Source organism: Benincasa hispida, chromosome 2 (assembly GCF_027475165.1).
Source record: "Benincasa hispida cultivar pf3 chromosome 2, pf3_genome.v1.1, whole genome shotgun sequence".
Lineage (NCBI taxonomy): Eukaryota > Viridiplantae > Streptophyta > Magnoliopsida > Cucurbitales > Cucurbitaceae > Benincasa > Benincasa hispida.
In genome coordinates this window covers 16,942,278-16,954,175 of record NC_143479.1, presented here as the reverse complement: position 1 = coordinate 16,954,175, position 11,898 = coordinate 16,942,278, and the positions used below count along the sequence as shown (strand labels likewise).

At 33.0% G+C, this 11,898-nt stretch overlaps 1 protein-coding gene across 1 annotated transcript; it reads right to left on the bottom strand.

Moving 5' to 3' along the window:
* Nucleotides 1-7,880: 7,880 nt before the first annotated feature.
* LOC150037690 (nicotianamine synthase-like) lies at nt 7,881-8,957 on the bottom strand. Its single transcript, XM_090311292.1, has one exon. It carries the CDS (start codon nt 8,893-8,895, stop codon nt 8,038-8,040), a length of 858 nt encoding a protein of 285 aa, XP_090167418.1. The 5' UTR covers nt 8,896-8,957; the 3' UTR covers nt 7,881-8,037.
* Between the last annotated feature and the right edge of the window lie 2,941 nt (nt 8,958-11,898).

Genomic DNA, 11,898 nt, shown 5'->3' with positions numbered 1-11,898 from the left:
AGGAGAAATTCTAAGTCGTTTATTTTTTAGTTGTAACAGTTTAAACATCTCTATGTTATGGAGGACATTTTTTTGCTAACGGCCTTAGCACATACAGATTGTTTTTCAATTTAGCAGAACATATATCAACACCATTCTTAGTAATAACATTTTATTATAAGAAAAGTTTAATTGATAAGAATCTTTCAAAAGACACTTTATAGAAACTAAGTTCCTTTTTAAATTAGGAACAACATATACATCATTTAGAATGAGAAATTTGTTTTGTAAAGTTAACCGGAGACCTCCCACTGCCACAATTGAAACGACGTGCCTGGTTCCAACTTGCATCGTTATCTCATCAGCATCTGGTTTCCGTCAGGAACTAATTCCCTGAAATGAAGAACAAACATGGTTAGTGGCCTCATAGTCAATAATTCAGGCAGACTCATCATTCTCCACTAAACAAGTTTCCAAGACAAACAAATCATATTTACCTTGGTTGGCCTACTTCTTTTTTGCCAAATATCTGAGGCAGTTCCTCTTCCAGTGTCTATTCTGGTTGCAATGGAAACACTTTCCCTTGTCAACCCTCACTGGTTGTATATCTCTTGGAGTAACAACTCCTAGGTTAGCAGTAGCCTTCCCTTTTCCACCCTTCTTCTTCTTTCACTCTTTAGTCGGAGAAAGAAGGTACAAACTTAGTTTTAGAGGTTGATCCTTTGTGGAACTTTTTAAAAGATGAAACTGCATTTGCTTCACCCTTCTTCTCTTTGCCTTCAACAAGGATTAGAAAGTTTGTAGATCGTTGAGTAGGGTAGTCAAATTGTAGTCAATCCTGTTGAAAACAGCATTGCTATGGAAGTGCAGAAAGCTTTCCGGTAAAGATTCCAAAATAATGCTAACCTGGCTGAACTCATCGATGCTTGACCGTTCATCTCCGCCACGTTGAAGTGGATCATCATGTTGAGAACGTGTTCCCGAACAGAGGCCTCTTCTTGTATACGGGCATTGAAGATGTACTTTAGAGCACCGTGCCTGAGCTGTGCGGACAGTTGTCCGAACATTCCCCTCAGGGACTCTATGATCTCATGGGTGGTGAGCATGTGCTCATGCTTCTTAGCCAAGACTTCGTTAAGGCTTGCCAAGATATACGCTCGAGCCTTCACATTTGCCTTTGTCCAGTGCTCATATGCTTCCGAACATTTCAAGGAGCAGTAGGAGGTGGAATAGGAGGACACTCCTCCATCAGGACGAAACGTAGGTCATCGATGATCAAAATCGTGTTGATCGTGTTTTTCCAACTAGTGTAATTTTTGCCAGTTAATTTATCGACGAAAAATAAACTAAGTGTAGCGGTAGCCATTTTAAATTTCAAAAAAAGAACAAACTTAATTTAGTCTACTTGCATTAAACCATTTTCAGAAAACCAATCAAGTTTTAGCAAAATAATCTAGTGTACCCTAAGTGACATCTAGTTTGCAATGATGCTTCAGTGAAGCATGAAAAAAATCATCGTAGGATGATCAAGTGCCCCTTTACTGAAATGAGACATTTTTAACTATTATACAGAAACAACTCCTTGTAATTGTAACTAATAGTTACCATTATTCGGTCCAGAATTTGTTAACATTGTTAACAATTCTGTGTAAGTGTAACCCCTCATTTTAGGTTCTAGAGTCCTGCCCAATGAGCCAAGCTTAGGGAAAAGCCGATTGGAACAAGAGACTAAAGCAACCTTATCCATTTTTGGAGATCAAATAAAGCATCATGCAAAACTCCCATCCTTTAGGAGGGACACCCACGATGCCTTGAGGCGATGCATGAAACTTTATCCAACCTAATAAAAGAGACCGAGGGATATGTTGTCACATGTCTCGCTTCCACTTACTATAAACACTCTCTCCATTCACCTTGATATTGACCTACCCAAATGCCACCTGTAAGGGGACACCCATGGTGCCTCAAGGCCGAGAGTAGATCTTACGATGTGAACTTTTCTGCTGAACTTCCGGTTTCTGCAGCTAACCATGCTTGCTTCCATCTTCAATTATAACCTAATTTCAATTCTATTGACTCTAATAAAATTGCAGACTATAGAGCACATATATAAGCTCATCAAACAAGAGTCAATTACAAATTAAACCTCATAACCAAAGAGAAGTCTAATGTCAAAATTGAATTTCAACCATATTAGTCAACCAAACATGCATCCATAGAAATTCACCCAAACTCAAATTAACATTAATTAGGTGCTTAAATCATGCTCTGATACCAATTGATGAAATGTACAAGCATACAGTGGAAGTAATCAGAATCAATAAGCACTTTGATTACACTTAATTTGAGTTCTAAAATCGATAGTAGACCACCAATAGTATCTTCTCTACTATTCTCCAACTTTGATTTGATGGGTGGAACTTTAGATTGAGGTTAATTCAGAAAGGGAGGAGAGAGTTTTTTTTAGAGAGAAGTTAGAAAGATGCAAAATTTCACAAGTTCAACATTCATTCCCTTTTTCCATTCAAAATTGAAGCTTTTATGTATCTAATACATGCAAGCACTAAGCTCCACTAAGAGATTCTGCACATTGACACTTTCAAAGAGCACGTGGAAGTGGGCTAGGTGTTGGATTTTAGATTAATCCACCTCACATCCATAAATCTTGGAAATTTCCACTATCTCAAACCAATTTCCAAATTTTTAATTGATTTTTCTCAAAAATCAATTAACAACAAATAAAATTTTAATTAAATTAAATTTAAAAAAATAATTTAATTAATGTAAACAAAATTTAATTTCCAAAATTTAATTTCTTAATTTGAAATTGATTTATTTTAATTAATTAAATAAATTTATTAATTAATTAAATAATAATTTAATATCAAATATCAAATTAAACACCTATATCATACATGAATCCTATTCATGTAATTGATATTTAAATAAACATTTAAATATTTTAGTCTCTTCGATTACGTTTAATTTCAATAAATTAAACGTTAATTGTATCAAATATAATTACCCAAACCCTAATTTGAAATTGAACAATTCAAATTCAAATCCAAATTTGAACACTTCAAATTTAATTCCCAAATTGAATTTGAACGCTTTAAATTCACTCAATATATTAATCCAAGATTTACGAGGTAGTAGAGGGACCTTATAGACCTATAGATCATGAGCTCCAACGATTTGAGATTAATTGGCTAAACTCTTTAAACTGAATTAATCAATATTCGTTAACTACCGAGACACAAGCTATAGCTCAGTAGTTGCACTCTTCTCACTATAGATATATTTCTGTTTACTTGAGTTAACTATAATCAGTAAGTTGACCATTCACAGGTTGTTTGTAATAACGGTTGGGTCAAATGCTGTTTTACCCTGAAATTACATCTTTCTCCTTAAGTTCCACTGATTCTCTAATGAACAATTGATTTGTGATCCAATCACTAAATCAAGTTCCTCTCGCGCCAATGAGAGGATGGGGCCTTTTGTTCAAGACCTGGATTCAGTACTTAAGAGAACAACCTCTCTACTATCCCAAAATCGAGTAGGTGTGAATTCCGTCTAGCACCCGATGTCCCCAACTATCTACCCGATTTTACCCCGAAATGAGAGGCTTATCAAGCTGGCGCTGTTTAACCAACTCTCACTTATGCAAATCTAAGGATAATCCCGAATAAACAGGAGTTGAGAGTTAGCTCAAGATTAAAGTCGAGTTACCTAGGTCATCAATTTGAAACAATCAATATTAAACAGTAAACAACGTTATAAAGTAAGAGTGACTTATTTCTTGGTCCGATCTTGTACAAACTAATTGCATAGGACACCCCTACTCCTCATGTCACTACATGAACGAATCAGGATCACTTCGTTTGTAGCACTTTACAACAAATTGTAACAACCACAGAGTGGACCGCATCTAATAGTGTTATCAGAAAGACACCCAATCTTATTCATATACTATAGACCATTTTGGCTATTTACTCGAACTTGATTCATCTTTATGTCGCTACATAAAGTTCAAGTATTCATATAATAGCCATGGATCTTAGTGTATTGGATTTAATCTTTTCAAGTGCAAATTACATATTCAATAACGGTTTTCTTGAATAAATGTCAATAACATCTTTATTGATAATAAAAATGTTTAACATTACAAACTGCGAGTTTTAGGACATACAACCCAACATATACGAGATTTCCTTTCACCCACTCAGATACTAGATCCAAAGATCTTCTGACTATCCAGTGGAATATTCTGCCACAGGCTCAGAATCTAGACCCACAGATCTTTTGACCATCCCGTGCTGTTTACTAAGGTATCACAATCAGCCAGTGGTTTGAAATCTTGTCCCTTAAACCATAATAAAATATGATTATCTCAAACAAAACCAGAGAATTAAACATTTCCTTTTTCACATGAAACATGTTAAAAAGTGTATGCAATCTACTAAAGAACATGCTTTTGTACAAACCATAGATAAAATATATTTACCTAAGTCCAAAGTTTTTAACCAGAATAAAACGTATAAAACAGATCATGCCAAACATTTCAAATCATACATACATATAATACCATATATGTATATAATAATAACCAAAACATTTGAAAATAAACCTTCACAGTTCACTGGCAAGAATTCCTCTTCTTCCAAGCCTTTTTGGCTTTCCAATTCCTCTTAGTTTTTCTCCAACTCCAACTTGCTCTGAGTTTGTCCTAGATTAGCTTAGAATCCAAAAATAGCACTAAAATAATCTTAAAAACACCTTTTTGGCCCCAAACCTAGCTTACCAACACCAATTAGGCAAATTACGTGTTATTGAACTCAATAGGCAGCAAAATGGTCGTGGGCACACACTAGACTCTGTCAGGTGTTAGTCTGGGCATGCAAGACACGAGGGATGGCAAACAGGTAGCAGATGGGCGTGGGTAGGTCTGCTGGCACATACAAACGCAGATGGGTGTTGGGTTGGGGTGCTGGATATGACAAATGAGCAGTAGACACGTGAGCATGGGTATCAATGGAGGCGCTCGCATGGCACGAGCGTGTGTTGGGTTGGTCGAATGGTAAGGTGAGGCGCGGGTGTTGGCATCCATGTGCTACTTAACGGGGAGGGTGCACGTGCGGGATGTCTTGATGGGCGCGCAGGGTGGCAAGCACCTGGTGTTGGCTTATGCAACAGTTTGTCTTCTCTTCTTTCTTTCCATGTCTTTCTAAATATCTTAAACTTGGATCATTCTAGCAGCCTAGGGATACTTTCTACACTCAACGATCTTTCATTTGATTGAAAAAAATCGAAATTTTCCTGAGTGGAATGGAAGAACTAAACACCAATTTCCCCTATTTATACTTGTCCCAAGCCCCCCTCTTTGAGGTGTCTTCGCCACCTTCTTGAATGGTCCTTTCATGCTTCATAGGTGGCTACCTCCTACTTGAACTTGGCCATGACTCTTTCCAAATTCACTACATATCTCTTCTAGCTGTCAACCTAGCCTTGCTACCCAAGTAACCCTTAGTTTCAATGCATCATTTACCTTCCTTGGGCACATGATTCCTCCAAGTTCAATGCATCCTACCTCATGTTGGATGCATGGTTCTCTTGTCATGCACATATATCAATTCCTTAGGTTTAACACCTATACCACCATGGTTTCATGGCTACATCCTACACATGGTTTCTCTTACACTTTTCCTTTCTTCTTCACCTCAGTATGCGTCCAAATAGTATCTTTTATGCATTCAAGAGTTCAACTATGCACCCAATACGGTCTCTTTAACTTAGTATGCATCCAAACTAAGTTAAAGAGACCGTATGTCCCCAGCTACAAGGGTTGACTTGTCCAATCATACTACAAGGGTTGAGTCATACTCCTTTCTACTAATACTTAGTCAAATTTCCACTTCTCCAATAGACCTTGGTTCAACCTTCCTTTCCAAACTTCTCCTATGTTCAACTGCATGGCCCAAACACTTAGAAATTTTCCTAAGTATCCCAACTTCCTCTAAAGCATAGTTTGGATACTTAGCTAAATTCTTAACTTCCAGGATCCAAGTATGCACCTATCATACTTCCTTGACTCAAATGGTTGTTTAATGCATCTCTAGCTTGGACGAAGATGAAAAGGAATCGGGGGCTTACAACATACTTAGGTCACTAGTGAAATAGATTCGACGATTCACAACAGTAGGAATTAATTAGCATATAGCCATTACAAAACCTATTTCTATCGATAGGGATCATGACATTTGGGGCACACTAAAATACATCCCAATTTCTATACTCTCTAGCTCTCTATAAACGATTACTGACTTGATTGTCGGAGTGTTGGTGGTCAAGTACCACACTGATGCAAGTTGTTCTATTTTACAAATTGTTTGTTTGATTCTCTCCCAAAAATTACAAATTCATCGTTGATACCAAATTTCGGTGTCAAGTGTTTGAAATGAAGAGATATATATTTATAATATAAAATGATTTATTTCAAATTATCATAGATTTATTAAACATGAAACTAAAAGGCCAAATATTAACTAAACATCATTTGGGGGGGGGGGGGGGGGAAATCTTAACTAGCTAGATAAGAAATTGGGATAAAGTTTTTTTTTTTTTTTTTTTTTGAAGAAAAAAGAAATTAGAATTATTATATATATACATGCAATCATATAAATTTTGAGAAAGAAGAATATAGGGAATTAGCCTACTGCATAATTAATATTTCACAAATTTCTTAAAATTTAGTAGCATTTCATAACTAGATTTCAGCAATATTTTGGGACATTTTTAACCTTCTAATAGATTCTCTCTCATCTTTTAGTTTCTTAATATTTAAAATAAACAATACATCATTTTTGGATTTACTATTAATTATATAAGAATTTTATTTGTTTGGAATATCAATAATTTCATAATCTCTCATCAATAGATATTCAAAATATTTAATTCTTTCCTTATTAACATCATTTTTGAAATTTGATTTTTTTGTTATTTATTAATTTCGGTTGACACCATTTACTGCATGATATTTCAAATTAATGTTTCCTTCACTTTATAAGATTTCGCTTATTTTCTTCCATATTCTACTTGAAAGTTGATCACATCTCCATGGAGATCTCAAGTATATGTCAAATATATTAGTAATATAGTGAAAAATATACATCGTACATATTATGGTTTATTTTTTGGTTTGTTCACAAATTTACTAAAAAGTGTAAATATACATTTCATATAGTATTCAGTATATAAAACGATATATTGTAAATCCGTATAAATTATTTTGTTCATGTGCTTATCAAATATACAATAATTTATTTCCAAAAAATTCAAATATATAGTGTTGTATATATCAAATACACATCATTTTCTCTTTTGAAACTTGTTACCGATTCTTGTTATCATTTATAAGCGTAACAATTTACAAATCTTTGGAGAGACTTTCCTCACAAGCTTCTTTTGGTATTAATATTATCTTTTATATATATATATATATATATATATATATATATGTGGGTATGGTAAGGAGAGCTAAAAGGAAAAATTGAGTTAGATTTTTTTAAAAAACTAAAAATTTATTAGTAAATTCATGTAAAAAAATAGAAAAGTTTAGACAATAATATAACTAGAACTATTTATTCAATTTCAGGCCATATAGGTAGAGAGACACCCTCACTGCCAAGAGTTCTGTTTGTTGGTCTGGCCCTTTCCCCCTTGGGCTTTTTGCGTTGCCACGGGCCTAACAAAATTTCCTTTCCATTAAAAAATGGAAAAAAGAAAAAAAAAATATATATATATATATATATTTATATATATATATCTTGTTAACGAAGTCGTTACCACATTAAATAAAGATGCATATATATGATACGTGGTCAAAATAAGGAAACATATTGCGATTGACTTAAATTGATATATTAAATTAAACTCAATAACATTGCTTCTGTAAATAAAGAAGTATAAAAACGACATCAAACATATACGACAACATAATTAGCAATCCCTTTGAAACATAATTAATTAAAACACAACATAATAAATTAAAACATAATTCACTCACATAATCATAGGCTTCCGAGCTAAGATAACGGAATTAACAACATCATCAGTGGGATGAAAAACACAGAGAATCTCAAAGCCAACCAAATCTCCAACTTCAACCACAGGATACAAAAATGCTCTACCTCCTTTAGCACTTCGCACTACCAAAATCCCACCTTCTTTCATATACTTTCTTAAATGCCTTATAATCTTCACTTTATCTTCCTTCTTCATCCCCACAAGAGCCGCCAAAAACACACAATCATATCCCCCAAGCTCTTCTTTTACCTCAACAATATCCCTCGTCCAAAACTTCATTCTTCCTTCCAGCTCAGTGTCCGACCCCACGATCTTTCCTGCCACGTCATTTGCCATGCTGTCGATGTCGTAGTTATCGAAATACGTACCCTTCATGTGCTGCATGGCCATAATAATTGAAGTTAGAGGCAAAGGACCTGACCCAACAAAAGCTACCTTCTTTGGATTGAAAATTCCATTGTCATTCAAAATCTTGTTCTCAAGGTTGGCTAATTTGATGTAGTTTTGGTAATATGGAAATAGAGTGAGATTGTTTAGAGGTTTTGGGATTTTGCTTAGCAAAGTTGAGAATTCTAATTCGAGTAAGCCCTCAGCTTGGCCACAGAGAACTATGAGGCTCTCACGAATGGCTTGTAAATTTGGTGGCAATGTTGAGACATCTATTGAACAAGGCAAAATGCACAAGTTCACTAGGTTTGTAAAGAGGTTGTTCACTTTCTTGCATGGTTTCAAGGTTTCCAACTTCAAGATGCTTTCATGAAGGTCGATGATTCGATCTACCAGAAACTTCGTGGAGATTTCAGTTTTGGTGCCATGGATTTGGAGGGCTGCCATAATTGGAAATGAATGGAAGCTAGGGAAGTGTTAAGATAATTTTTGTATTCTTTTCTCTTGGTTTTTTTTTTCTTTTTGTTGGTGTTTAGGGGTTTAACGAATTTGAATATTTATAGGGCAATGGATGTGAATAAATCTCAATTATAATATTGTTTGAGATGTCCCTTTCAATTTCTTTAATTTTTTCATTTCTCGAAGTCAGACATGAGTTGAAACCACATAATATTCCGATGGAAATACAACAAGGTTTTATGCCGTTATTTTATTTTTATGAATGTTTTTATATAACATGCATTAGATAATTCATATGTAAAACTATTAAAATGTCACGCTAAATATTTTATTATTTAGCAATAATTAATATGAAAGAATTTAATATAGAGAAACTCATTAGTTTATATTTATTTGTTATAGTTTTGAGAATGATAAAATAGTATATAGATTGAAAAATGTTATCAATTTTGATAATATTGTAAAAATACTAATTCATTTTTGCTTTAACTCGTTGAAATCTCCTCAGATAGATAATGCTTTCCTAGCACACAACTGACCTTGTATGATACTGAGGTTATACATAAAATAATTTCCATATTTTAATAATAATAAAAAAAAACTCCCGTTAAATTTTGGTTTCGGTGTTTCGTCGTCAACAACTTTATGAATTTTTATATCTCACTTCAATATACAAAGGGGGAACTTTTAAAATAATAATAATAATGTTATGAGGAGTTACCCTCGACTTTGGCTTTGGCCTCAGTTCGGGATGAAGTTGAGGCTGACCTTTCAACTTGAGAGTGGGCAATCTACACATATTCTAAATCAATTTTCTCATATATACATCATTATAAGTTGAAAAGAAATAAGTTTACTATTGTCCTCAAAACTTTTGCTACAATATTAAAACTTCTTAGTTGACTAAGGCATTAGAGGTGTTAGATTCTTCTAGTTTAGCAGGTCACATGATAATAAATTCATCGTTGCTATCACGTGAAGGTCAATGTTCATCAAAGATTTGAAATGATTAACCCTTTGAGGTTAAGTAGCACTGTTTATTAAAATTTCTGTACAGGGTTTGTAATGTTTAATTGCACAAATAAATTTTGTAGGAGTATATAGGAGTAACCACAAAAAAGCTATTATATAGTATTATCCCTCTTAATAAAATTATGGGTCAAAATGCATGGAAATGAAACAAGCAGGATTCTAAAAGGGTTTTTGTGTTCACACTTGACTTTGGAAACTAAGGCGTGGAAAATGCAGACCGATCCTTTCATGCATTTATGTAACAAACAAGTTTTGTAAACATTTTTCTTATTATAAAGAAAATATTAAATAATTGCTTGAAGTACATGTACGAGTTGAGATATATTATTAATTAATAATTCATCACGTCACCCTTGTAACTTGTACAATAAGTTTAATCATATAAAATCCCTACTTTATTATTATTATTATTATTATTATTATGATTATGATTATTATGATTATTTGTTGGGCCTGCTTTCTTGTGATTATGAACTATTAAGCCCAAATGATGAATTGTAGGTCTCGTTTGCTGATCCAAAATCGTGAACTCAAGTTATTTTGCTCCAATTTAATTGGTTTGGTAGAAAACTTGGACCTCCTTTGTCCATGATCTTCCAGCTGATGTGCTCCACGGGGAAAACCCTACTTACTTTTGCCTGATGGAAGTGAATGACTATTTTTTATTCTAATGGAATTTCAGAAGAATTAATTTCTTTCTCTCTCTCGTTCTCTCTATCGATTTTGCAGAACTTCTCTAATCCTAATCTTTCTTTCTGTTTGTTTCGAGCGATTGCTTGTGTAAATGATGGCGATGAAGAATATGCAATCTTGTAGAAGAAAAGAAAAGGAAGAGATCTACACGAAGATATACGTGGTTCGGCAAATGATTCCTACATCCACGGGAAGGAGAGGAGATTTTATTCAAGAGCTAAGTTACACCTTTTTCTTTTTACAGATTTCAAGCTTTCTTGAAGATTTGTATGTTGTTACTACGAATTTGTAAATGATGAGTAGTTATATAATTTTTCAGATACAAGTAGTTACAATAACAAATAAAGAAATGTGAACGGCTATTAAATATGAATATTTGAGTTTATTTACTTCATTATTATTATTATTATAAAACTTTAACAATATATTGGGGTAAAATTTTAATCCAACTGATGACAACTTAAAACCCAGTTGATCAGTTCATGTGTGCTTTAATATATAGGCCTAATAATAGTGGGATATTTTATTAATGTTGTTATTATTTAAAATTGAAAAAAAAATACCTTTTATCCTAGGTTTTTAAATATAGTTTCTACTTAATCTCTAGGTTTCAAAATGTTACAATTTTAATTCTTAAATTTTGAGTTTGATTTCAATTTAATTCCTAAGTTTCAAAAGGTTACAATTTTACTCTTGAGATTTGAGTTTCATTTCAATTTAGTTCTTAAGTTTTTTTTTTTTTTTTTTTTTATCCCAAAAAGTAAATCTAAAAGATAAAGGCTTTCTTTGGTAATCATTTAATTTTTTTTTTGTTTTTTTTTTAAATTAAACCTACAGACATTACTTCTGCCTCCAAATTTCTTCATTTGTTATCTACTTTTTATTAATGATCTGAAAACCAAGCTAAATTTTGAATATTAAAAAAGTAGCTAAACTTGTTTTTGTTTTTTGAATTTGGTTAAGAATTCAACAACCGTACTTAAAAAAATGCAAATCGTATAAGAAATGGAGAGAAAATGAAGTTAATTTTTAAAAATCAAAAGCAAAAAATAAAATAATTATCAAATTGGGCTAAAATAATTGAGTTTGAAAACAACTCGACTCAAATCTAAAAAATGGAAGCTCTGAACTAAAAAGTGTATTTCTCTAAGAAATTTTTATATAAGAAACCTATCTTTGGCCATATATTTTCATAAATGTCTTTAAATTTCTATTTACATTAGTTTTCACATATCTTAGAACATTTTGACGGAGTCATGATTATTT

Coding starts and splice junctions, on each gene's coding strand:
- LOC150037690 (XM_090311292.1), bottom strand. CDS start 8,895: ATGGCAGCCCTCCAAATCCATGGCACCAAAACTGAAATCTCCACGAAG.